A 27,438-nucleotide genomic window follows, 5' to 3' on the forward strand; every position below is an offset into this window, starting at 1 on the left:
TATGATAAGGATGCCTGGACCGGGAAGGTAATGCACAGCCATGGAGAGAGGACTAGTTAACGGATAAAAGGCAGAGAATTGGGATAAACGGGTGTGCCTTGGGTTGGCAAACAGTGGAAAGTGGAATGTGGGGACTGTAACTGTTCATTATATAATAACGGCCCAACACGACCCCTGCAACACTCCATACATATACACAGTGTGTGTATAAAATTTGAGGAGGGGACCAAATGTAATGTTTCTAAGATTGCTGATGGCATTAAATAGAATGAAAAACAAATTGTTTGGGCAACACAGACAGTCTGTAGAGAGATGAAGATGGGTTAAATGAGTGGGCAAGGATCTGACAGAAGGTTTATAAATATGGGGTCAATCACTTTAGATGTTCTCCAGTCTTCGTCTCTCTGAACCTCAGTGGAAAAAGTCTCTTTGAATTTACTCTATCTCTAACCTTCATAATTTTGTCTACATCTATAAAATCTCCCGTTATTCCAGGGAATAAATTCTTTAACTATGGAACATTACAACATAGAAACAGGGCCTTTGGTCCTTTTAGTCTGTGCTAAACTATCATTCGGCTCAGTCCCACTGACCTGCATACCTATTCCATCCATTTAACTCTCCAAAGTTTTGTTAAATGTTAACATTGAGCCCACATTCACCAATTCATCCAGCAGCTCATTCCACACTCCCACCACTTCTCTGCCTTGTTCTCCCTCAAGTTCCCCTCAAACTTTTCCCCTTTCCCTTTTAACCCATGTCCTCTACTTTTTTTTTTAATGTCACCTACCCTCAGTGGGGAAAAGCCAACTTGTCTTTACTTGTTTTACTCTGTCTATCCCATCATAATTTGTACACCTCTATCAAATCTCCCCTCATTCATCTACACTCGCGGGAATACAGTCCAAACCAACCATTCGCTACAACTCAGCACTTCAGGTCCTGGCAATTTTCTTGTACATCTTCTCGGCATTCTTTCAATTTATTGATATTTTTCCCATAGTTTAAGTGACCCAAACTGCATTAAATTGTCCTCCACCTGCATTTTGTACAACCTCATCATAAAATCCCAACTCCTGTACTCAATACTTTGATTTTGAAGGTCAATGTGACAAAAGATTTTTTTTTATGACCCTATCTACCTGCAATGCCATTTTTAAGAAATTATGTATTTGTATTCCCAGATCCCTTTCGCACTCCGCCCTACTGTTTGCCATGCAAGTCCTATGTTTAATTTGCATTTAATTTTGACAGGAACATTCAAACTTTTTACTCTCAAAATTTCACTTAAAAGGCCTCCCACTTACAAGCAGGTAAATTGTTTCCACTGGTCGGTGAGATCAGATCCAGGAGACTTGGGATCAATATTAAGTCAGAGATAAGAAGGAAAGCAATGGAATATGCAACATTAAATATATTTAGGATACAGAGAGATAGTCTGGAATGAAGGGTTATGGGGAAAAGGCAGATAGGTGGAGATCAGCCATGATCTTTCAGGCTCGATGGGCCGGTTGGGTGACCTCCTGCTCATATGTTGTATGTGAACACATTTCCCAGGCAGAAACTGTTTAGGACAATTATGACCAAAACATGTTGACCTCCTCCACAAGGTGCAAGATATTTATAATAAAAACACTTTATTAACAATACATGACACCCAGTAATTGGAGAATCTAAACAAATCAAATTTTTACTTGGAATAACTTTGAACAATTAACAAGAAATTCTTCTTCTTCTTCTTTGGCTTGGCTTCGCGGACGAAGATTAATGGAGGGGTAATGTCCACGTCAGCTGCAGGCTCGTTTGTGGCTGACAAGTCCGATGCGGGACAGGCAGACACGGATGCAGCGGTTGCAAGGGAAAATTGGTTGGTTGGGGTTGGGTGTTGGGTTTTTCCTCCTTTGCCTTTTGTCAGTGAGGTGGGCTCTGCGGTCTTCTTCAAAGGAGGTTGCTGCCCGCCGAACTGTGAGGCGCCAAGATGCACGGTTTGAGGCGAGATCAGCCCACTGGCGGTGGTCAATGTGGCAGGCACCAAGAGATTTCTTCAGGCAGTCCTTGTACCTCTTCTTTGGTGCACCTCTGTCTCGGTGGCCAGTGGAGAGCTCGCCATATAACGTGATCTTGGGAAGGCGACGGTCCTCCATTCTGGAGACGTGACCTACCCAGCGCAGTTGGATCTTCAGCAGCGTGGATTCGACGCTGTCGGCCTCTGCCATCTCGAGTACTTCGATGTTGGTGATGAAGTTGCTCCAATGAATGTTGAGGATGGAGCGGAGACAACGCTGGTGGAAGCGTTCTAGGAGCCGTAGGTGATGCCGGTAGAGGGACGATGCCGCTTTAGTTGCCCACTCAGAGCCAGCTCTTCAGCGCTTGACGTCCTGTTTTGCGGAAACTGCCAAAATGTTTGGCCTGGAAGTCAGCCTGAAGAAAACTGAGATCCTCCATCAGCCAGCTCCCCACCATGACTACCAGCCCCCTCCCCAAATCTCCATCGGGCACACAAAACTCAAAACAGTCAACCAGTTTACCTATCTCGGCTGCACCATGTCATCGGATGCAAGGATCGACAACGAGATAGACAACAGACTCGCCAAGGCAAATAGCGCCTTTGGAAGACTACACAAAAGAGTCTGGAAAAACAACCAACTGAAAAACCTCACAAAGATTAGCGTATACAGAGCTGTTGTCATACCCACACTCCTGTTCGGCTCCGAAATAACAAGAAATAATAATACATTAAAATTCATGTATCTGGAATTCAAGCAAACAGTAAAAAATAATTTGAGGAAAATAAAAAGAATAAAGAAAAATTTAAATAAATGTTTAAATTTGTAATCGTGAATGTTCTTTGAAGTAACACATAGACCTTTGGTGAAGATGGAAGGAAATATTCAACCAGTGGAGGACCTTCGTCATGCTTTGCTTGTAGTAGCTGTTTGAATCAAGTTGTGTGAAACAGAAATGGCGTCGCCCAGGATGAAGAGCTGGCTGATGCTGCTCACTATTGGGGGGACTCTCTTAAAATGTCTCCTGATCCCTGCTTAGCATGAGTCACCCCGGTCAGAGGCTTTATCTGTAAACTTGGGCGGGGTTGGGGGGGGGGGGAGGAAGAAGGGTTAATTATCTATAATGTTATTGCTTGTCTTTCGGGCGGCTCCATGGAGGGGGAGGAACCTGCAGAAGCAGTGACAGTTAAATGTTTTCAAAGAATGTGACTGAAAATAAAGTAAAATGCTTTAAGGTTTATATATTCATGCAAGTGAAGTTTGTTCAGTTTAAGTACAGTAGAGTAGTTGTGTCTTTTGAATTGTTTGTTCTTAATACAGGTGTATAGTTAGGCATTGTAAGAGTCAGTCTCAAGCAACCGGAAAATACACTTATCCAGCATCTACCAATCCCTGTAGGTGCTGGATATCGGGATTTTACTGTACTTATCTGGAGAAAAACAGAAAAACTCACTTCACCAAGGAAGTCATTGGAAGAAATTCGATCGTAATCCCAAACAGTAACTTCCAGTGTCTTCTTTTTAAGCTGCAGAAAAAAGCACAAATTACTCTACTTTATCAAAACATCCAAAATAGTTAGTTAATTGTTGCATCATTTTTGGCTATTTCTTTTGTTTTGAACAATAAACCTGAAATATAATAATAGGTTTAGATTGTCTAATTAACTCTAAGAATGACAAAATGTTATCAAAATGGGTATTTTTTTTTCAGGTAATGGCTGTGCAGAGATATGACTGATGTTAGTAACTTGCGAGCTTCATTTCCAGATGCGGTATGTCGAGCAAGTATGGCAGACTTTAGAAGTGCCAGTAAAGCTGAGAGCTCATCTTGGGTAATTAACTGCAGCCAAATGAAAGGAAAGGGAGGTCAAGGGGAGCAACCATTGTAGATGTCGTCAGTGTGAGAGTGGGATTTTGAGGTTTTGGTGAGCAAAGATGGAGGTAGTACCTTAAACCTTAGTGACTTGACTCAGATGCCATTGGTAAGGAGTTTGTAGGTTTTCTCTGTGATGGGGTGAGTTTCCTCTGACATCTCCAGTTTCCTCCCATGTTCCAGAGACGTATGGGGTTACTTGGTTATTGGTCACAGGATGTAATTGGGCAGCATGGGCTCATGGGCCAGAGGAGCCTGTGCTATATCTCTAAACTAAATTGCAAATTGATTGAGTGTAAACAGGATGTCTATCAAGATAGTGGAATAGTCCCCCTGTAGGATGTGAGAGGTTGGGGACTTAGTACTTTTGCTTGTGACTACAACTGTGAGAAGTGCATCCAGCTGCAGCTCTTGACAGTCAGGCCAGTGACTTTATGACCATCTTTGAGGATCTGAAGGTGAGGGTTCAGTCAGGTAGAGTGATAGTAATGAGTGACTCGATGGTGATGAGATGAGAGAAGATTCTATGGTCATGGAAGAAACACTGGGATCGTGTGTTGCCACTGGGTGACAGGGTCAAGGATGTCACTGAGCGGTTGGAAAACATTCTCAGCGAGGAGGGTGAACAGTCAAAGATTGTTGCATACATTAGTACAAATGATATCAGCAGAATAAAGGATGAGATCTGAACCAAAAGTATGGGCAGTTAGGTAACACGTTGACAAACAGAACCTCAAGGGTACTGATCTCTGGATTACTACTGCTGACATGTGCTGACATGGTCAGAAATAAGAAGATAGACCAGATGAATTTGTGGCTGAGGAGCTGGTGCAGGAAATTGGTTTTTGGGTTCTCTGTTGGGGAGAGGCTAACTGTTCAAGAGGGATGGGTTGCACACAGGTGGGTTTTAACCAAATTAGCAAGGGTGAGGGATCTTGTGCAGGGCAGAAGCAGGTGAGAGGTTAAAAGTTGGTTGGTCCAGAGAGTGATGAATGCAAGTTTAGGAGACAGAAGAAAGGCAGAGAGTGAGGAATGGCAATCGGTTCAAATTGCACCAATTTTAATGCAAGAGGCTTTTTGAGTAAGGCAGATGAACTTAGGTCATGAATCAACACACGGAATAGGGTAGCCATCATGAAAACCTGCTTAAGAGAGAAACAGGACTGGTAGCTCAACAGAGGTGAGAGATGCCATAGTTGGCTCATAAAGTATTGAGATGTAGCTGAGGAACAAAAAAGTCATGATCACTTTGTTGGGAGCATATAGAGATTCCAAAATAGGTAACTAAAATTAGAGGAGCAAATATGCCAGGAGATTAAACCAGTTAGCGTGACTTCAGTGGTTTGCAAGATGTTAGAATCTATTAAGAATGAGGTTTTGTGGTACTTGCAAACATACGTTACAGTAGGCAGAAGGCAGCACGATTTCCTTCAGGGGAAATCAGGGCTGACAAACATATTGGAATATTCATTGAAGAAATAACAGCAAAGAATGAACAAGAGAAATGCAGTGGATATTATTCATCTCGATTTTTAAAAGGCCTTTGACAAGGTGATGCACATGAGGCTGCTCAACAAGGTAAGAGCCCATGGTCTAACAGCAAAGATGGATAGAAGACTGATTGACTGGCAAGAGGCAGAGAGTGGGGAGAAAAGGGGGCTTTTCTGGTTGACCGTGGATCACCAGTGGTGTTCCATCGGGCTCGGGGCTGGAACTGTTTCTTTTCAAGATATATATATTACTAATGAGGCAATGAGTTCAGAAATAAGAGGTGCAAACAGATAAGCGAGTTCTCGTTCCATATTTCCTAAAGGATCATTTGCAGGTAGAGTCGGTGGTAAGGAAGGCAAATGCAATGCAAGCATTCACCTTCGAGGGCGAGAATATAAAAGCAGGATTATAATGTTAAGGCTTTATAAGGCATTGGTCAGACCACACGGTGTATTGTGAGCAATTTTAGACTCCTTACCAAGACCCTTGGAGAAGGTCCAGAGGAGATCATCTCTTAGCCTCCAGTACTTGGGAATAAAGTCTCTGTCTATCCAATCTCTCCCTGTAACTCAAGCCCTTCAGTAACTATCAACAGCCTATGGAATCTCCTCTGTCACTTTTCCAGTCCTGTCTTCGTGTCATAGAACAATACAGCACGTACAAGCTCTTTGGCCCTCAATGTTCTGCCAACCCATATATCCCTTGCTAAACAAAAGTACTAAACCCTCCCTTATCCCATAACCCTCTATTTTTCTCTCATTCAAATATCAAAGAGTCTCTTAAATGGCCTCAATATTTCACCTTCTATAATTGTTCCAGGCACCTACAACTGTGTAAAAACTTATCCATGATGTCTCCCCAAAATTTCCCTCCCTTCATTTTGTACAAGTTCTCTGGTGTTTGCTGATCCTGCCCTGGGAAACAAGTGCTGGTTGTCCACCCTATCTGCAAATTGACTCATCACATTCACTACATTGCCATCCAAATTGTTAATAGAACCATAGAATGCTACAGCACAGAAAACAGGCCATTCAGCCCTTCTAGTCTGTGCTGACTATTATTTTGCTTGTCCCATTGATCTGCTCCCATTCCATAACCCTCCAGACCGCTTCCATCCATGTATCTATCAAATTTATTCTTAAATAATAAGATAGAACCTGCATTCACCACATCAGATGGTAGCTCATTACACACTCGCACCACTCTCTGTTTGAAAAACTTCCCCCTAATGTTCCCCCTCAACCTTTCCCCTTTCATCTTAAAACTATGACCTCTCATATTTATCTCTCTCAATCTATGTGGAAACCATATCTGAAACAACAGAATCCCGAAACATTAAGCTGCCAGTCCTGTCCCTCCTGCAACCAAGTCTCACTAATAGCAATAATGGCGTAATCCCATACGTCAATCCATTCCTGAAGGTCGTCAACCTTTCGAACAATACACCTTTCATTAAAATACACCTGAGAAAATTTCTATCATGTACAAACCTTTGATTTCTGTCAATACAAGCAGCCCTTACATGATCTTCCTCCTCCTTCTACTAACTGCTCTAACATTCTGGTTTTCCTCCCCTTGCAAATCTAGCTTAAACTCATCAGGGCAAGACTTGGCCACAAGGATATTAATCCCCTTCCAGTTCAGATGCAATCTGTCCCATCGGTACAGTTCCCACGTTCCCTGGAACAGAGCCAAGTGATTGAGAAACCTGAAGCCCTCCCTCCTACACCATGTTTGTAGTCCTGTGTTAAGATGCCTGATTCTCCTATTTCTAATCATTCCAGCATGTAAATCAACCCTGAGATCACTACCCTGGAGGCTCTTCTTCAACCTATTGCCTAACCCTTGAACTCTCCTTGGAGGACTTTCTCACTCTTCCTACCTATGTCATTGGTCTCTATGTGGACCACAACATCTGGCTGATCACCCTCCCACCTAAGAATGTCATGAACTCGATCTGAGATATCCCAGACCCTTGCAGCAATCCAGGATTCACCATCTCCTTCACTGAACCTCTCATCTGTCTTCTTATGGAATCCCCTGTCACTAGTGCTTTCCTCTTTTTCCCCCTTCCCTTCTTAGCCACAGCACCAGACTTGTGCCAGAGATCTGATTGCCATGGCTTATACCCTGAAGATCATCACCCTCAATAGTATCCAAAACGGTATACTTGTTTTTCAGGTGGGAGTGTTGCTCTGTCTGCCTGTTCCCTCTCCCTATCCTAACTGTAACCCATCCACCTTCTTCCTGTCTCCTGGGTGTAATAATGTCCTTGTAACTCTTATTATTACCCCTTCTGGCTCCTGAATGTCCGGAGTTTATCCAGCTCCTGTTCCAAAGCCTTAATACGGGTTGTCAGGAGCACCAGCTGGATGCACATCTTGCATTGGTAGTCATCTGGGAAACTACTGACTTCCCTAACAATCCACATGCTCCTGGGCCTTGCTTCACTAAGTGCAACCTACTTGCTGCTGTTCCCGCTCTCGCTGGAATAGAGATAATAAACCAGGGAAGGCCACACAACAAATGGCAGTGCCCTGGAGAGTATTGTGGAAGGAGACTGAAAAGTACAAGTACACAGATCCCTGAAGTTGCGACATGGATGGACAGTGGTGAGCGAGGCATTTTCCAAAGTTGCCTTCATTGGTTATGGCACCAGATGTAAGAGCAGATGCATTATGTTACAGGTGTACAAAGCATTTCTGAATCTGTACATTAATTCATCTGGTCTCATTATGGAGAAATTTCCTTTCTTCTACCCATCTCTTCCAAATAGGTCTGCATAGACAAGTTGGGCCAAAGGCCTCTTTGCTTTGCTGTAAAACTCTGTGACCATTTGTGCTACTGAAAACTTACTTATTTTTTTCTTTTCCAGTTTTAACAAAGGGTCTTGGGCTGTATTAACTGCTTCACTTGACACAGATGTTTTCTGAGCTTTTGAGTGTTTCTCATGTTTTTTTGATGCTCTGGAAGTATAATTTCCTTAACAGTTACCTTCCTTGATGTTTGGACCCTCAATCTCTTGCCACATACCACCTTCCAAACTACTCCCCTCACATCTTGGCCTTGGGTTCTTGGCAGAATAGTGCAATGCCTGCCACTGTCATGTAAGGAATTGCTAGTCTCTGTCAAATGTCGATGTAATTGTATGAAAGTCAGAAAAAGCAGGAAATTGGTTGAGTTGCCTTTTTCCTTTTGAACATAAAACAGAACACTATGGCAAAGTACAGGGCCTTCGGCCCTCAATGTTGCATCGATCTTTCTCTTCCTGCAATCATTTTATATCCATCATTATGGATGTTTCATTTCCTGATAGAAGTACAACTTCTGTAATCATATTTTTTTTTAGAAATTCTTCTAAAATAGCCCAAAGAAAGAGAAAGAAGACAATATTACATTTTTTGATTCATGTGCTTTTTTGTGTTTTATGTTGTCTCTTTTCCAGCGAACAGGAGTTGGAAGGAGAGGGTGGAGAGCAGGACAGCTTAAGCAGGTGAGTGGCCACTGTAGGGGCGGCCATCATGGGAGCAGCCATGGTGTGGTGGGCCAGAGTTAGAGTAGTGCATTGAGGCTTTGACTCAAGAGGCTTCAGCCAGAAGAGGCGGGGACTAAGATAAGATTCTGGTGAGAGTTTATTATTATTTATTCTTTGACCGTTTATTATTGCCAATAGATTAGTCAGAATGGTAACGGAGTTAGTGGAGTGTTCATCTTGTGAGATGTGGGAAATCTGGGAAACTTACCATCTCCCTAACAGTTACATCTGCACAAAGGGCATCGAGTTGCAGCTCCTTCCAGACTGTGTTCGGGAACTAGAGTTGCAGCTTGAAGACCTTCAGCTCATATGAGAGAATGGTGAGTTCATAGATAGGAGCTACTGGGAGGCAGTCACACTGAAGCTGCAGGTGGCAGGAACATGGGTGTCTGTCAGGAGAGGGAGAGGTAAGGCAAGCAGGTAAGTTTTGCAGGGCAGCCCTATGGCTGTTCCCCTCAATAATACACATACCACTTTGGATACTTTTGGGGGGAAACGACCTACCAGGCAAAGCCATAGCGACCGGGCCTCTGGCTCTGAGCCTGGCCCTGCAGCTCAGAAGGGAAGAAGGGAGAAAAAGAGAGCCGTAGTAATCGGAGATTCAATAGTTTGAGGGGCAGACAGGAAATTCTAGGATGCCAAAGAGACACCAGATGGATTGTTCTCTCCCAGGTGCCAGGGGCAGGGCTGTCGGTATCAACGGCATACATCGGAAAAAAGGATGCGATCCTGAACTGAAAATACAGGGAGCAAGGTAGAAAACAAAGACAGGACTTTAAGGGTTGTAATCACAGGCTTGCTCCCTTCACCATGTAGGATTCTTAAGAGTGGGAGAACAGAGACACTTTAGGGTCCAAATCCATAGCCTCTCATGGTTGCATAGGTTGATAGAGTAGTTAAGAAGGCTTATGGTATGCTGGCCTTCATCAATTGGGGGTTTGACTTTGAGTTGTGAGGTAATGTTGCAGCTGAGACCACACCTAGAATATTGTGTTTCGTTCTGGTCGCCCTATTACAGGAAGAATGTAGAAGCTATGGAGCAGGCTCGGAGGAGATATCCCTGCATGTTGCTTGGATCAAAGAATGTGTCTTATGAGGCCAGGTTAACAGAGCTAGTAGCTCATCTCTTTGGAACAAAGAAGGATGAGAGATGACTTAATAGAGATCCAGAAGATTATGAGAGGCATCGATAAGGTTAACAGCCAGCACCTATTTCCTGGGGTGACAGTAGCAAACACCAGAGGACATCTGTACAAGGTGAGGGGAGGAAAATTTAGGGGAGACATTTGGGGTGTGTTTTTTTTTTTAAAACACAGAGAGTAAAGGGGATGGTGCAATAGGAACATTTAAAAAACTAAGCCGCATGGATGCAAGAAATATTGTGGGTTATGGGTGTGAGGTAGGGAAAGATTAGTTTGTTGAGTAGGTTAATATAGGTCAGCACAACATCATGGGCTGAAGGGCCTGCACCATTGTAATGTTTTATGTCTAATCTGTTCTGGTTAAAAAAAACATTGTTTTTTTTAAACTCTATCAATGATATGGTCATTCAATGACAACCGAACCCCTTAACTACTCTTTTTGGAATTACAGATGTAGGTTATTCACCTACTTCTGCAGATCGACTTACAGGTTTTTATACACTATTAGCTCGAAGAGCCATTTTACTTAAATAGAAAGTCTTTGATTCTCCTACATTATTTCAATGGCTTTCTTGTGTTATCTCTTTCTTAAATCAGCAAAACAAAAATCAGAAGTCATATTGGTACACAATCCTTTATCCTGAACCCTTAGAGGACAGTGTGTTCCGAATTTTGAATTTTTCCAGATTTCAGAACAAGCCAGCTGTCCCAGATTTAAGCCCACCTAATTCGCACTGCTGCCGACTCTTTCTCCTCCCCCACCCGAGTCATACTACCGTCTTTCTCCCCCCTCAACTGCCTGAGTTGCGCTGCCATCTCTCTCCCCCCTCACCCACCCAAGTTGCCCTGCCGTCTCCCCCTGCCCGCCCGAGTTGCACTGCCATCTCTCTCTCCTCCTCCCCTGCGCGCCCGAGTCATGCTGCCATCTCTCTCCCTCCGCCCACCCAACTTGCGCTGCGGTCTCTCTCCCCCTCATCCACCCGAGTCACGCTGTCGTCTCTCTCTCGCTCCCTCTGCTGTACCAGCACGAGGAAAAAAAATGCCAGCTTTTGGAGCTTTCCGGATTTTAGATGTCCGGAAAAAGGATTGTGTACCTGTTCTTACCTGTTCAACTACTACATTTGAAGAAACATGGAAACCATTTATTGATGACTTTCATGGGATATAACTGGCATTATTCTATGAATTAACTCTTCCATTCCAGATGTCATATAATTCTTGCCATTTTGTTATCTGTAGGTGTGGACTGGAGCAGTTTTAACGATTCAGAAAATCCTTGGAATAGGCCACTCAGTTGTTTTTTTAAAATTTTTTTATTAGATTAGTTGGGGTTTTTTATATATATTAGTTATTTCGTTGTCTTTGCTTTCTTTATTAGCAGAATTATTTCTAATATGCCACATTTTCACTCTTTGGAATTTTTATCTGATACTTATTCTCTGTTGACTTGGACATTCCATTTTAATTGTGTTATTTCTATTCTCTTTATGCTGTGTATCTTACGAAATGTTAATAAAAAGATTGAAAGAGAAAACATTGGTGTAATTTAATTGGAGTTGAGACTAACAAACATGTTAAACTTTGAAAACCTGACTTTTAGTTTTAGTCACACAATGAAACTTGTTATTCTTGTAAATTATGTAAAGTCTTGAGCTTCAGACATGAGATGATCATATGAAAAGTTGATTCAGGGCCCGAAGGAGAACAATGATTTAATGAGCTTTAATTGGAGTATGTAACTGTGGGAGAAGAGAGAGTGATTGACATTGAGCAGTATGATCTGAAAACAATTTGAAGCTTGATTCCAATGTTTACCAAGTTTTTAAAGATCCATGACATCAATAAATAAAGGAACATTTTGAAGGACTGTATGAATTATAAAATATTCACAATTTGAAATACTTTGAAAATGATCATTTACTTCCAACTTATTAATTCATACACTAAAATGTCCGAGTCATGATTACACTGCACACTTTCATGGCAAGCAAGAATTCTGAATCCCCAACTCTATATAAAGGTTCCATGACTGTCATGTGTAATACGACATTTAGAAAGTAACATGCATGAAATTCTTGAACTTTGTAAGGAAGACAGAGAGTCGCCAGTTTGTCCTCATTTGCAATTAATTATTTTTCACCTGCATGTTTTCAGAAGTGTGTCTTCTCTTTCAGTCACTTTGCCCCTGGCAAATGTACTGAGCTGTTAAAATTGGGATGTTACCTGCTCCATTGAGATGCTTTTGTAAATCACAGTTTGATTCCATTCTGGGTTGAGGCTTTTCGGCACATGCTTAGTTCTGCGCTTGTTCTCTACACTGTCATAAAATGCAACATGTTAGTTAATAAAGCAGATGATAAGACTTAGATATGCTGTTTTGAAAATTAACAAAACAAATGAAACATCTACATTGTTAGTTTTAAAAAAAATCAATATAATGACGAGAAAATGAACTCAATGACCAGCTAGGTAGGCAAGTGCATTGAAGATGTTATGGTGATAAAAAGATACCTAGCTATGGGAGATCAGTCCCTTCAGGTTGGGTGACCAGATGCCATTAAGATCAGCAGTCAGGTGGGCAAGGTACACACTGAGAATCCAGAGACACTAGTGTGACACCGGCAGCATGAAGCGCATGTGGCAGGAGATTCAAACCGTAATTGACTGTAAGTCAACATTGCAGGTCAACAACAATTATGCCTCCCTTCCTGACAGGTTGAATACCACCTATGGATGATTCGATGAGAAAAGGAGATCACACCAAAAATAAACTAGTCTTCCCTCAGGAGCAAGCACCCTGCTAGCCACAGCGGAGGTGAGGAAAATCCTCTCCAGGGTGAATCCACACAATGCAGCAGCACGAGACAACATACCTGATCAGGTGCTGAAGGACTGTGTGGCCCAGCTGATGGAAGTCCTAACGGACATCTTCAACATCTTACCGCAACAGTTCACTGTTTCTCCACGATTTAAGGCAGGCACACCGTCATCCTGGTTCCCAAGAAAGTGGTGGTAACTGGACAAAATGACCATCACCTAGTGGCACTGAACTCTATGAGGTACTTTGAACGACTGGTAATGACATGCATCAAATTGCACTTTCCCCAACATTGGACCTGTTCAAGTTTCTCTATTGTCCAAACCGGCCCACAGTTGATGCCATAGGCTTGACTCTCCATTCTGTTTTGACCCACTGACAGAATAATGCCTCATAAGCCAGTCTGCTGTTCATCAACTTCAGCTGGGTGTTCAAAATGATCATAACTCAGAGGCTGGTGGATAAACTGTCCTCTCTGGGACTGGATTCTGGACTTTTTGACTGAAAGACTACAGTCTGTCCAGGTTGGCAGTCAAACCTCAACCCCCATTATGCTAAGCACTCATGCACCTCAGGCCTGTCAGCTTAACCTGCTCCTAACCCTGCTGTTGACTCACGACTGCACTGCACAATTCAGTTCCAACAGATTGTAATAGTCATTGGCCTCATCAGCAACAATGATGAGTTGCCCTTGCAGAGAGGAGTTGGGAGGATTGTAAAATGGTGCAAGAACAATAACCTGAGCCTCAATGAGGACAAAAGAGATGACTGTGGACTTCAGGAGGAAGAATATTGACCACTCTCCATAATACATCAATGGTTCTGACATGGAGAACCTAAAGTTCCTTGGTTTGGATAGAAAGGATGACCTATCCTGGATCCACAACACCTCCTCATTAGTCTGGAAGGCACAGCAGTGCAACACTCCTTCAGGAGGTTCATGAGGGCAAAACTGCTGGCTCCATCTTGACCACATTTTACAGGAGCACCATTGAGAGGGTCCATCTGGCTGCCTCATTGTTTTTTTAATATTTTATTGAATCAACATACAAGATCAAATCATTGAGAATAATACCAAATTACATAATAGTGTTAACAAATACATGTTGAAACTATATATATATATATATATAAAACTAAAACCCCTCCTACCCCCCCAAAAAAACTATTATAATCTCAGAACTAAAATAGAAAATATTCCATTAAAAAACAATCACAGATAATTAATTTGAATTGTATCAGTTGACACTCAGAGACCTTAAAGACATCACAAAACCATTATATTATTTCTTCAGGGAAAACTTCATGGAACAGGAAAAGTATAAAAATAAATGTTATAATTTTCATTTCATAAATCAAGCATGCAGACCCAAAATTTGGAAAAATAAAGAATATTTGTTTCTCAAATTATACGTAATTTTCTCCAATGGAATACAACATTGAATTTCATCATGCCACCTTTCTAAAGTTTGTGAGACATCAGATTTCCATGTGACAGCGACACATTTCCTTGCTATTAATGAAGCCAACTTAACAAACTTCAGTTCAAAATCTGACAACGACAATTCAGGGGTGATACTTTCAAAGTTACCTAAAAAAAATTCATGATTTAGAGGAAAATCCACCCCCATTATCCGTTGTGAAAGTTTGTGAATAGAAACCCAAAAAGGGTGAACTTTTGTGCAAGTCCACGTAGAATGGAAAAATAGTTCCAATTTCTGCCCAACTTCTAAAACATTGATCTGATAAATTCGATTTCCATCTATTTAATTTCTGAGGAGGTAATATACATTTGATGTAAAAAATAACAATGAATTGATCTATATTGTACATTAATAGTATTTGTCATAACTTCTTTACATAAATTTTCCCAAGTTTGTTCTATGGTGATATCTACTGTAAATATTCATGTATAATAAGACCCCCCACATTTTTGAGGGGAAAAAAGGAGAAAAATTTTACCCCCGTGTATAATATGACCCCCTCCCCTCACCTGCCCAAGTGGCGCTGCCATCTCTCCCCCCCGCCCAACTTAGTTGCACTGCCGTCAATGTAGGCGGCGACTGATAATCTTACTTATCGTTAAACCTGGCAGAAAAAAATCATTAAATTAATAACCTCATGTATAATATGACCCCACCCCCCCCCCCCCACTACTTTGAGCTCAAATTTCTGTACAACATTTTTCGCATTTACACAAATATTTACGGTAAATCTCGTTCCCATTTTTCTTTTGAATTGAACAAAGCTACTTGCAATAATATGTATGCAATTGAAATAAACTTTTTAATCGTTCAATTAATCATAATTTGTTCCAAATTTGATGAATCTTTTTAAAATAATTTCTGATCCTAATTTTTCTCAACTGAAAATAACAAAATAATGTATTACGAGGATATATTTAAGCTTCACTGATCAAACGACATCAATCCATTATTATCATTAAAATTTGGAAATTCCCTTATGACACCATATATTTAAAAAAGGTTAGTCTTATGAAACATTTAGAGGATTGATTAATGGTGTTTTTGACAAAATAATATTTCCATCAATTTCTAATTTAACTTTATTCCAAATATTCAACAAGTGCCTTAATATTGAGACTTCCTTATCTATTATACTAGATTTTGCTTCCCATTTATCAATAAATTCGTCTGGCATAACTTGTCCTATGTTACTTAACTCAATGTCCACCCATTATGGTCTGAATTTAACAAACATATAAACTAAAAACCTGAATTGAGCTGCTCAATAATTCTTAAAGTTAGGAAGTTGCAACCCTCCTTGTTCATATTTCCATGTTAATTTCTCCAATGACTTTCTTACCATTTTCACTTTCAAAAGAAACTTCTTAAGCTGCTTATTTAAATCTTAAGGAAATGTTTGGAGTAAAGGTATAGGCAAAGTTTGAAATAAATATTGTATTTGTGGAAAAACATTCATCTTGATACAATTAACTTTCTCTATTATTGTAATTGGTAAATCGACCCATCTCTTCAAATCTTTATCTTTTTAAAAATATTGGTTTATAATTTAATTTATAAAGGTTTTTCAAATTAGAATCAATACATATACCTAAATATTTAATCTTATTGCTCCATTTGAATCGAACAGCTTTTTTAGAATGTGAATAGTCTCCTTTAACTCATTCCATTACCTTGCTTTTATCCCAATTTATTTTATATCCTGAAAGATTCCCATAGTCTAATAATTGTTGTTAAAGCCTTGGTAATGACATTTGTGGTTGGGTTAAATAAACTAATACATCATCAGCAAATAAAGTCATTTTATGCTGAGTCTGATCCATCTCAATCAAATCCCCACAATTGTTAATTATCTCTACTCTTTTGTGCCTGTGGCTCGATAGCTCAAGCAAACAGATAAAGGACTTCTCTGTCAACTAGATAGATTTAAATTTTAAAATTGGGTCACCTGTCCATTTGTTCTCACTTTTAGTTTAGGACTTCTATATAAACCCTTAACCCAATTGATAAAATTTACACCAAAACCAAATTTACTCAACACCTTAAACAAAAGTCCCATTCTAACCTATCAAAAGCCTTTTCTGCAACTAAAGCTACAATAAGACTCAAATCTTTTTCTGAGCTAAGTGAATTATAGTTAGTAATCTTGCTATATTTTCCAAAGTTTGTCTATTTCTAACAAAACCTGTACGGTCCATATTTATTAAATTAGGAAGATATTCATTCATTCAATTTGCTAATTCTTTTGCAACAATTTTGTAATCTAAATTCAACAAAGGTATAGGTCTATAAGAAGTTGGTTTTAATGGAACTGTATCCTTTTTAGGAAGAACCATAAATGATTGCCGTGGAAAAGGATTCTGGAAGACAATGTGGTTCAAAAGCTTGTGCTATTACCTTCATAAATCCTTGAACTCTTTATAAAATTCAACTGGGAACCCATCTTCACCTGGAAATTTATTATTTTTTAAACTTGAAAGCTCATCAAATACCTCCTGTTCAATAAAGGGACTATCTAATTCATCCTTACCTTTTTGAGTTAAGCTTAGTAATGAAAGTTGTGACAAATAATCATCTATATCCTCTTCATCACATAAGATTCAGAAGTATAGAGATTTTCATAAAATTTCTTAAATACATCATTCATTTTTTTGTGGTTTATAAGCCACTTGATTATTACCCTGCTTTATTGCATTCATTGTTCAAGAGTGTTATTCCACATTTAATTGCCAAGCCAAAACCTTATGTGATCGTTCCCCCAATTCTGAGAAAGAAAGGATTTCAAGTCTAGCCCCACGTCATCACAAGGCACCCCCCCCCCAATGTTTTAGCAGCTTTTGACATCACTATATTTTTCGGATTTATCCAAAACAAAAATTTAAATCACCACCTACCAAAATATTTTCATGTACATTCTCTAAATTCAAAAAAGTATCTTGAATAAATTTCTGATCATCCAAATTGGGTGCATAAATATACAATAAGATCCATTCTTCAGAAAATATTTGAAAATTAACTATAAGATATCCTCCCACTGGGTCAGTAATTACATCTTGAATTTTAACTGGTAGTCATTTTAAATTAAAATTGCCACTCCCCTAGCTTTAGATTAAATGTGGAAAGACTACTTGACAATAGACAATAGGAGCTGGAGTAGGCCATTTGGCCCATTGGGCCAGCACCGCCATTTTAGATCATGGCTGATCATTACCATCAGTACCCCTTTCCAGCCTTATCCCCATAACCCTTAACTCCGTTACCCACAAGAGTCTTATCTAACTCTCTTTTGAACATAGTCAGCGAATCCGCCTCTACCACCCTCTGTGGCAGAGCATTCCACAGATTCACACTTCTCTGGGTAAAAAAATGCTTTCTCATCTCCGTCCTAAAGGGCCTACCCTGTATTCTTAAACTATGCCCTCTAGTCCTCGTCTCCCCCATCATTGGGAACAAGTAATCAGACTTCACCTTGTCTATCCCCCTGATGATTTTATATACCTCAATCATGTCCCCCCTCATCCTTCTAAACTCCATCGGATACAAGTCCAGTTTTTCTAGCCTTGCTGCATATGACAACCCTGCCATCCCTGGAACTAACCTTGTAAATCTGCGCTGCACACCCTCTATAGCTAGTATGTCCTTCCTCAAGTTTGGAGACCAGAACTGGACGCAATACTCCAGGTGGGGTCTCACCAGGGCCCTGTATAACTGCAGAAGGGCGTCTCTGTTCCTATACTCCAATCCCCTCTTTATGAAAGCCAACATTCCATTTGCCTTCTTCACAGCTTTCTGAACCTGCATGCTAGCCTTCAGTGACCGGTGAACAAGTACACCCAGATCCATTTGCACTTCCCCACTCCCTAGCTTGTCTCCATTTAAATAATACTCAGCTTTCCTATTACTTCCCCCAAAATGAATAACCTCACATTTGTTCACATTGAAATTCATCTTCCATTTAGCTGCCCACTCCTCCAGCCTGTCCAAGTCCCTCCGCATTTTCCTTACATCCTCCTCACACCCCACACCGCCACCCAGTTTAGTGTCATCTGCAAATTTGCTCATGTTATTCACAATCCCCTCATCCAAATCATCAACATAAACTACAAACAACTGAGGACCCAACACCGATCCCTGAGGCACTCCACTCGTCACATCCTGCCATTCTGAAAAAGACCCATTCACTCCAACCCTTTGTTTCCTATCTCTTAACCAATTTCCTATCCATGTCAGCACCTTACCTCCAATTCCATGCTCCCTGATCTTGCCCACTAGACTCCCGTGCGGTACCTTATCAAAGGCCTTCTGGAAGTCCAAATACACCACATCCACTGGCTCTCCCGAGTCCACCCTCTTTGTCACATCCTCGAAAAATTCCAGAAGGTTAGTCAAGCATGACTTACCCTTAAGGAATCCATGCTGACTAGCCCTTATACTATTATTTCTGCCTAAGTGTTCTGCTATTTCTCCTTTTATGATGGACTCCAATATCTTCCCCACCACTGATGTCAGGCTAACCAGTCTATAATTTCCCGTTTTCTCCCTCCCATCTTTCTTAAAAAGCGGCACCACATCAGCCACTCTCCAATCCTCAGGGACCTCCCTGGAATCTATGGAACTTTGGAAAATGTCGACCAGTGCCTCCACAATTTCCATAGCCACCTCTTTAAGCACCCTGGGATGCAGCCCATCAGGCCCTGGGGATTTATCAGCCCTCAGTCCCAACAATTTACTCATAACCTCCTGCTTCTGGATCCGGATATCCATTAGATCCCCTACCTCCCCAGTAAAGTTCCCCAAGTCTCTTGGTACCGCATGACCACTACCCCCTAACTGACTATAACCTATATCCTCCTTGGTGAAGACAGTTGCAAAGTATTTGTTAAATTCCTCTGCCATCTCCTTGTTTCACCCTTGCCCATTTTCAAAGGGCCAATTTTAGACCAAACCAATTTCTTCCTCTTCACATACTTAAAAAAGCTTTTGCTATCCTCCGCAATATTATCTGCTAATTTCCTCTCGTACTTCATTTTCCCGTCTCTTATGGCTTTCTTAGTTACCCTCTGATGTTCTTTGAAGGTTTCCCAATCCTCTAATTTCCCACTCCGCTTCGCTATCTTATAATTACTCCCTTTGGACTTGATAATGCACTTGATTTCCTTAGTTAGCCAGGCCTGCCATTTGCATCTCCTAGAGCCTTTCCTCCACTTTGGAATAAATTTGTCCTGAATCCTGTGAAAAATGTCCATAAAAACCTGCCATTTTTCCCCAGTTGTCCTCCCAGCTAGTGTATCTTCCCATTTTATTTTGGATAGCTCCTCCCTCATAGCTGCAAAATTTCCTTTATTTAACTGAAGTACAGATGCTTCCGACTTCCTTTCCATTTCCCTTTCTAATTGCAGCTTAAAAGTAACCATACCATGGTCACTATTACCTCATGGCTCCCCTACATCAAGGTCACTTATTAAGTCTGCGTCGCTGCACAGCACCCAGTCCAGAATCGACTTCCCCCTGGTAGGTTCCTCCACTAGCTGTTCCAAGAAAGTATCTCGTAGACATTCTATAAACTCCTCTCTTGTATTCCTGCCCCCGTCTGATTATCCCAGTCCACCTTCACGTTGAAGTTCCCCATAACTACCGTATTGCTACCACTTTGACATGCCACTCTTAATTCCTGATTTATACTACTACCGATATCTGAGCTACTTTTCGGAGGCCTGTAAATGACCCCCATTATATTCCTCTTGCCCTTGCAATTTCTTTATTCAATCCAAACAGACTCTACCTCACCTGTTTCAATGTCCTTCCTTTCAAACGCCTGAATCTCATTACCTACCCAATCTCTTTTCAATTTTAAATGTTCACTGTCTGACAAATGAGTCTCTTGTAAAAAGGCAATATCAACTCCTAATTTCTTAATATATAAAACCTTCTTCCTTTTATGGGGCCATTAATCCCATTAATATTAAACTTAATATCTTAACTGTTTTACCCATCATTTTCACCTATACATTCCAACAATAAGTATCTCTTATTCCTGCCCATGAAGAATTCCCAGAAGTCAAATTGGACTTTGGTGTCATCATCTGCAATCCAATAACAATAATTTCATTCAAAACTAGGATAACACCAACACCCCCCCAAGTAAAGATTCTTCTTATCAAAACATCAAGACCAGCAGAAATAAAGAAATTCCTCTCCCCATTCATCGCCAAGTCATTTCAACAAGTCCTCTGATTGCTGAGCCTTGGGTAGATCTTCAGCTTGGATATAAATGGTGAAGAAAACTGCTGATCTGGAATGTTGCTGGATAATGGAAGCACAAATCTATAACCTTTATCATATAAAGTCTTCTTCACTGGGTTGAACTCTTCCCTTTACTTCAAAAGAGCATGACTCAAATCTGGATAAAAAAAAATCTCATCACCCTCATAATTCAAAGGCCCATGCTCTCCAGCTCTTTGCTTCTCTCGATCACCAGAATTGAGAAAACTAATCAATATAGATCGAGGTCTCTGATTCGGTCCCATCTTTGGTCGAAGAGCTCTTTCAATCAAAATCTTCTCTTCAAAATTATATTGCCCAAACATTTCAGATATCCAATCCTGGAAAAAACAAATTACATCTTGGCTCTTTACCTTCAGACATCCCAACAATTTTAAGATTATTTCTTCTACTATAATTCTCCAAGATGTCACCCTTCTCTAATAATTTTTCATTCATAGAAACCAAAGCAGTAACCCTTTGTGAAATGTTGTTTATTGATTTGGTCAAATCAACTTTAACTTGTTGGATTTCTCCATTTAAAAATTTAAAATTATTTTACATTGCAGTGTTAAGTTTATCAATTTTATCCATTTTTTCTTAAACAACTTGGCCTTGTCTTTAAATTCTTCTTCTTCTGTACTCACATCTTCTTCACTTGTAGATTTGTTACGAGTCCTCTTCTATATTTGGAAAGTTCTTCTTGATCAACAGCGAAGAACTGGCCCTTTAAAAATGTTGAAGATTTAAAAAAACTTTTCTTTGCATCCCCAGTGCAGATCCAATTTTTGCAATGGCGCCATCTTTGTGGAGAGGCAGCTCCGTGAGCTGGTCCATCACCAAGGGCTGTCTCCAGCGGCTCCAGAGGATACTTCAGTGGCCCCCTTCATTGATGAGGTATTCCCAAGTTCTTTTTCCTTTCTTCCCTCACGTTTTTCTTTCGGTGTGATTTTCAGAATTTTTCTTTGCATGGGGGCATTGTTTTTTTTTCATCTAGAGTGACTTTAGATGAAATTTAAAATAGTTTAAACAGTATAAACTTTACTTAATTAACACTTTTTAGTAAAACCTCCAGGAGTCATGAGGGTGCGCTGCGTCCTCTACGCCATCATGTGACCTCCCCCATCTGGCTGCCTTATTGTGTGGTACGGTAGCTGAAAATCTGCGGACTGAGAATCAAAAAAATCAAATCTGTGAAGATCACTGGGTCTTCCTTTCCACTATTAAAACATAGAATGTGGAAATCTAGAAGAGTAGTGTGTGCTGACCGAATTACATTGGACAACAACGATTTTGCTTCCTGAACTCTTTTGGGTGTACTTTATTGATTTGAGTTGTTGATCATGAAAATCTCTTTAAAGCTTTTGTATCACATTCTGTTTTTGATTGTAACCTATTTTTTTTGTGATTCCAGTCATAATTTAAGTTTACTTCAAAGATACAAAATTAAGAAGTGCAATATGTCATGAGAAATTCATTTTTGCATTTGCGCTTGGATTTCTTCCCCTGCCGATCTTGGTGCAGTCAGTAATGAACATGATGAAACATTCACCAGGACATTGCAACCATGGAAAAGCAGCATCAGGCCAACTGGAATCCATCAACACTGGCCGACTATTGTTGGACACTGATATGAGAGGCTTAAGATGCTGAGTCCAAATGAAAATCAGCAGAAAACCCTTTTTAGGTCAGTTGAACTAACACAACATGTCAGCGTCATTATGCAATTAAACAGGATAAATTCAACAAAAGTTAATTTAATATTTCTCCAACTTCCTACATAATACAGCAAATCTGAAATGATCTTTGTGTTCAGTTTTAAGTTCTCTATAATAATCCCCAATTTTTTTTCAGGAAGCAAACTTTTTGAAAAAAGTTGTTGTCCGGTGTAACTTACTCTAACACAGCCTTGAATTTCCCGACTGCATAACCCTTCATTTTTCTCAGTTCCATGTACCTATCTAATGGTCTCTAAAACATTCTATTATTCCTGCCTCCACCACCATTGCCAGTAGCGCATTCCATGCAACCACTACTCTAGTCTGGATGAAGAACTTACCTCTTACATCTCCCCTGTACTTAATCCCAAGCACCTTAAAACTATGTCCCCTCATGTTAGACATTTCAACTCTGGGAAAAAGCTCTGGTCATCCACAGAACAATGCCTCTTCATCTTATACACCCCTCATCCTCTCCAACTTCAAGGAGGAAAAATCCAAGTTCACACATCCTATCCTCATAAATCCAGACGAGATCTTTAGAAATCTCCCCTGCACCCTCTCTATAGCAGCCACATCCTTCTGTGCGGTCATCAAAACTGAACCCAATATTCCAAGTAGGGGCTATTGAAAACATTTACTTGGAATTTTTCTTAAATAGGCCCCAAAGAATTATTGAAGACCCTTTCCATCCAGTACACACTGTCATCAAGAAGGCGACACAGGGACATCAAAATCAGGATTGACAGGTTGGGAAATAGCTTCTCTGCACAGGTCATGAGATTGATGAACAGTATCCTGGAACAAAGTAAATCATCACACTTTTTGTATTGTAGATATGTGATTATTATCTGTGCACCATAATCTAAAGAAACACTGTTTTATCTGGTTGTATGTGTACAGTCAAATGATAATAAACCAGAAGTTGAACTTAACTTGAACCTGTTCATTTTCATTCATGCAAGTTAGGCATTGTTTTAAACATTCCAAAAAAATGTGCTTTGAAGCAAGCAATAAGTAATTATGATTTTCGATACAAAATTATTCAGGTAAACTTTTAGATGATTGGAACTTGAAAATATCAACTCTCTTTTGATTGATACTTCTACAACATTAATATTTTTTGTCAATCTATCCAATCAATTGGCCCTGACTTATGAAGGCGAAGCACTCCATATACTGTATCTCCCCTCCGAACCTCTCCATTGCTTGGTTGACTTGCATCACGAGCATTTGTCTCAATTTCAATGGCAAAATCTCTTAATTTAATACAAATGTAATTTTGCTTCAAATTGAACTTGGAATATAATGCCTTCAACTTCATTAATTCCGAAAATTGTACATAAACTTTAGGTTCATGGCAGGCCTACAGATATTTCCTTTGAAGAACTGTCACCTAAAAACACAGTTGTATCTGAGGCCAGAGTGATGTGGTTTGACGAAACATAGTCATAATTTTACAAAGGCCTTTCCACTGAACACTGCATCTTTGTGAAGTTTGCAAAGCAAATTTCCTTCATTCTGTTCTGGGCCACCTGGAGAATGACATCTCACACGCTAGACCTCTCTCGCAACACTCTCCCTTTCCTCGATCTCTCAGTCTCCATCTCAGGAGAAAATTCTCAACAGACATCTATAAACCCACCAACTCCCACAGTTACCTCAACTACATAGAATTTAGAATTATTGAGAACAATTAATACAATTGAATTTAGAATATCACATTCTTCCCTCCTTAAAAAAAACAGTATCAAGCAATTTTCACAGGACTACTTCCATCCCTATCGATTGGGCGGTTTTGGTACACGACTGGATCTCCTTAGTTCTTAGAGCTACTGTTTCATCATCCTCCACACTATGGGCATGTCTTATTTTCTTCCTCCTCCAGTATTGGATTTCTAATGCCGTTTACTGAGTTAGGGAACTGGAGTTGCAGCTGGATGAGCTTTGTATCATGTTGGAGGCAGAACCAATCATATATTGGAGTTGCAGGGTGACAGTCACCTCCAAACAGAAAGGAGTCAGCTAATTGGGTGTCTGTGAGGAAAGGGAAGGGGATGGGGTGGGGTGGGGGGGGGGAAAGAGAGACAACAGTAGAGTTTCCCTCAATAATGTATACGGTTTTAGATACTGTTGTTGGGGGGGGGGGGGGGGAAACAACCTACCAGGGACAAGTCGGGGTGGTCCAGTATCTGGTATGGAAGCTGGCCCCTCAACTCAGAAGGAAAGGGGGGAAAAGAGGAGAGCTCTTGTAATTGGGGAAACATTGGTTAGGAAGGTAGATAGGTTTGCTGGACAAAATCAGCGCTCCAGGTTGGCATGTTGCCTCCCAGGTGCCAGAGGCAGGGATATATCTGATCAAGTACACAGCATTCTGAAGGGGGATGGCAAACAGGCTAATGTTATGGTCCACGTGGGAACCAATGACATAGATAGAAGAAGGGATGAGGTTCTGAAGAAAGAATGTATGGAGTTAGGGAAGAAGTTAAAAAGCAAGTCCTCATGGATGGTAATCTTAGGATTTCTACCTGTGTCACGCACTAGAGGCAAAAAAAAGTCAAGAAAAAAATAGAAAGGCTTAAAGGAGATATGAGACTGCTTTGTCAGTCAAAGTAAAAATAAATCCAAAGGGTTTCTACAGGTACATTAAAACTAAAGGAATAGTGAGGGAAAAAATGAGGCCCCTTGAGGATCAGAGGGGTCGGCTTTGTGAGGAGCCAGAAGAGATGTGGGAAATTTTAAATGATATTTTTCTTCAATATTCACTAAGGAAATGAATGTTATAACCATATAACAATTACAGAACAAAAACAGGCCAGATTGGCCTTTCTAGTCCGTGCCAAACACCTACTACCACCTCGTCCCATTGACCCACATCCAGCCCATAACCTTCCATACCGCTCTTGTCTATATACCTATCCAACTTTTCCTTAAATATTAACATTGAGCCCACATCAACCATTTTGGCTGTAAGCTCATTCCATACTCCCACCACCCCTGAGTGAAGAAATTCCCCCTCATATTTCCCCTAATCTTTCTCCCCTTCAATCTCAATCCATGTCTTCTTGTTTGAATCTCGCCCACTCGCAATGGAAAAAGCCTATCTATATTTAATCTATCTGTCCCCCTTATAATTTTATATACCTCTATTAAATCACCCCTCAATCTTCTGTGCTCCAAGGAATAAAGTCCTAGCCTGTTTAACTTTTCCCTGTAACTCACATTCTGAAACCCAAGTAACTCTTTTGTAAATCTTCATTGCACTCTCTCTATTTTGTTGATATCCTTCCTATAATTTGGCAATCAAAACTGTCCACAATATTCTTAACTTGGCCTTACCAATACCTTAGGCAACTTCAACATGACACCTCAACTCATGTACTCAATACTCTTATTTATAAAGGCCCACATACCAAAAGCTTTCTTCACCAACCTATCTACATGTGACTCCACTTTCAGGGAATTATGTACTAGAATTCCTAAATCCCTTTGTTCTACTGCACTCCTCAATTGTCGACCATTTAATGTACATAACCTTTACTGATTAGTCCTACCAAAATGTAGCTCCTCACACTTATCAGAATTAAACTCCACTCTTCTAACTATCCAATATCCCACTGCAGGCTTTGAAAAGCTTCTTCACTGTCCACACCACCACCACCAATCTCAATACCACCTGCATTCATACTACTCCAATTTACCACCCTATCATCCAGATCAGTAATATATATATATGAAAAACCACAATTGACCCAGTACTGATCCCTCAGGCACTTAACCAGTCACCAGCTTCCAATTTGACAAACCAACAAATTTTCACCAATACTCTCTGGCATTTCCCATCCAATCATTGTTGAATCTGTTTCGCTACTTCAACATTAAGACCTAATGATTAAACCTTCCTAACTGACCTCTAATGTGGAACCTTGTCAAAAGGCTTACTAAAGTCCATACTGACAACATCCAAAGCTTCCCCTCGTCAACCTTCTTCGTGACCTCCTGAAAAATCTTTCAAGATTTGTTAAATATTATCTACCATTTACAAAACTATGTTGAGTACTCCTAATCAATGAGGAGTATCGCCATATCCAGCTCCAACAGTGTCATCAAGTTTGCAGATTGTGCAACAGAAGTTGGACATCAGCAACAACGATGAGTCAGAGAAGAGGTGGAAAATCTCATGAAATGGTGCAAAAGTTATAATCTGAGTCTCGACATGGACAAGACGAAGGAGACAATCATGGACTTCATCAGAAACAACCACCCTCTACTATACATCAATCACTCTGGAGAGAGTGATGAGCACCAAGTTCCTTGGCGTTCACTTCACTAGTGACCTATCGTGGACATACATTTCCTCACTTGTCACGAAGGAGCAACTGCAACTGCACTACAGGCCACCATGATGTCAACCTTTTACAGGAGGTCTATTGTGACAGAGTATATAGAAATGTTTTTGGGAGATAAATTGGGAAAGTTTTCTTAAGAGTACTTCACATGCAAATACTTTAAAACAGATCTTATTTGAAATACTGGAGCTATGCTAGACATAGTGGCTTCTCACACATTTTTGCAAGAGCTTTGAAGTGTGCTCAAGAGATTTAACTAACGGCTGTTGTTTATCAAAGGCAACAGATGAAAGAGATTGTTGGAGCCACATATTGTCTGCAGGAGAGCTTGCTGTTGTAAGAGGGTCATGTGGTTTTGCAAGCAGAGAGAGTCAAATCGGCTTTCTCTCAGTCAAAGTGTGTGTGTGTGTGTGTGTGTGTGTGTGTGAGAGAGAGAGAAGCAGAGATCATCCCATTTTGGAAGATGGCCTGGTCAAAGCCCTTGTGGTTCATGCAAGAGGAGAGGACTGGCTGTCTAATGTTTCACTTGGAATAAGAGAAACAAAAAGGAACTGTGGTGACCTGAAAGAAAGAGGTCATCATCTGGAGATCCCGAAAGGGGCAAGTTTTGTCAGCAAGACACTGGAGTGGAGTTGTGGATGTCCTGGAACAACAAATCTCTCTTTGAAAACTGACAAGAACCTTCCTGAGCGGTAACCATTTACCTTTCGAGCACCAAAGCACTTGGAAGAATGAAAAGTCAGATTGGACTGTGAACCAAAG

At 40.5% G+C, this 27,438-nt stretch overlaps 1 protein-coding gene across 1 annotated transcript in view; it reads right to left on the minus strand.

Moving 5' to 3' along the window:
• LOC138748701 (protein piccolo-like) overlaps nucleotides 1-27,438 on the minus strand; it is a 191,736-nt gene that overhangs the window by 64,919 nt on the left and 99,379 nt on the right. The window contains exons 19-20 of the mRNA XM_069909320.1: nucleotides 12,270-12,363; nucleotides 3,460-3,531 (exon numbers count right to left, since the gene is read on the minus strand). Coding sequence (XP_069765421.1) covers nucleotides 3,460-3,531; nucleotides 12,270-12,363 — 166 coding nt within the window. The remainder of the gene's footprint in view (nucleotides 1-3,459; nucleotides 3,532-12,269; nucleotides 12,364-27,438) is intronic.

The sequence above is a fragment of the Narcine bancroftii genome, chromosome 13, assembly GCF_036971445.1.
Source record: "Narcine bancroftii isolate sNarBan1 chromosome 13, sNarBan1.hap1, whole genome shotgun sequence".
Classification (NCBI taxonomy): domain Eukaryota; kingdom Metazoa; phylum Chordata; class Chondrichthyes; order Torpediniformes; family Narcinidae; genus Narcine; species Narcine bancroftii.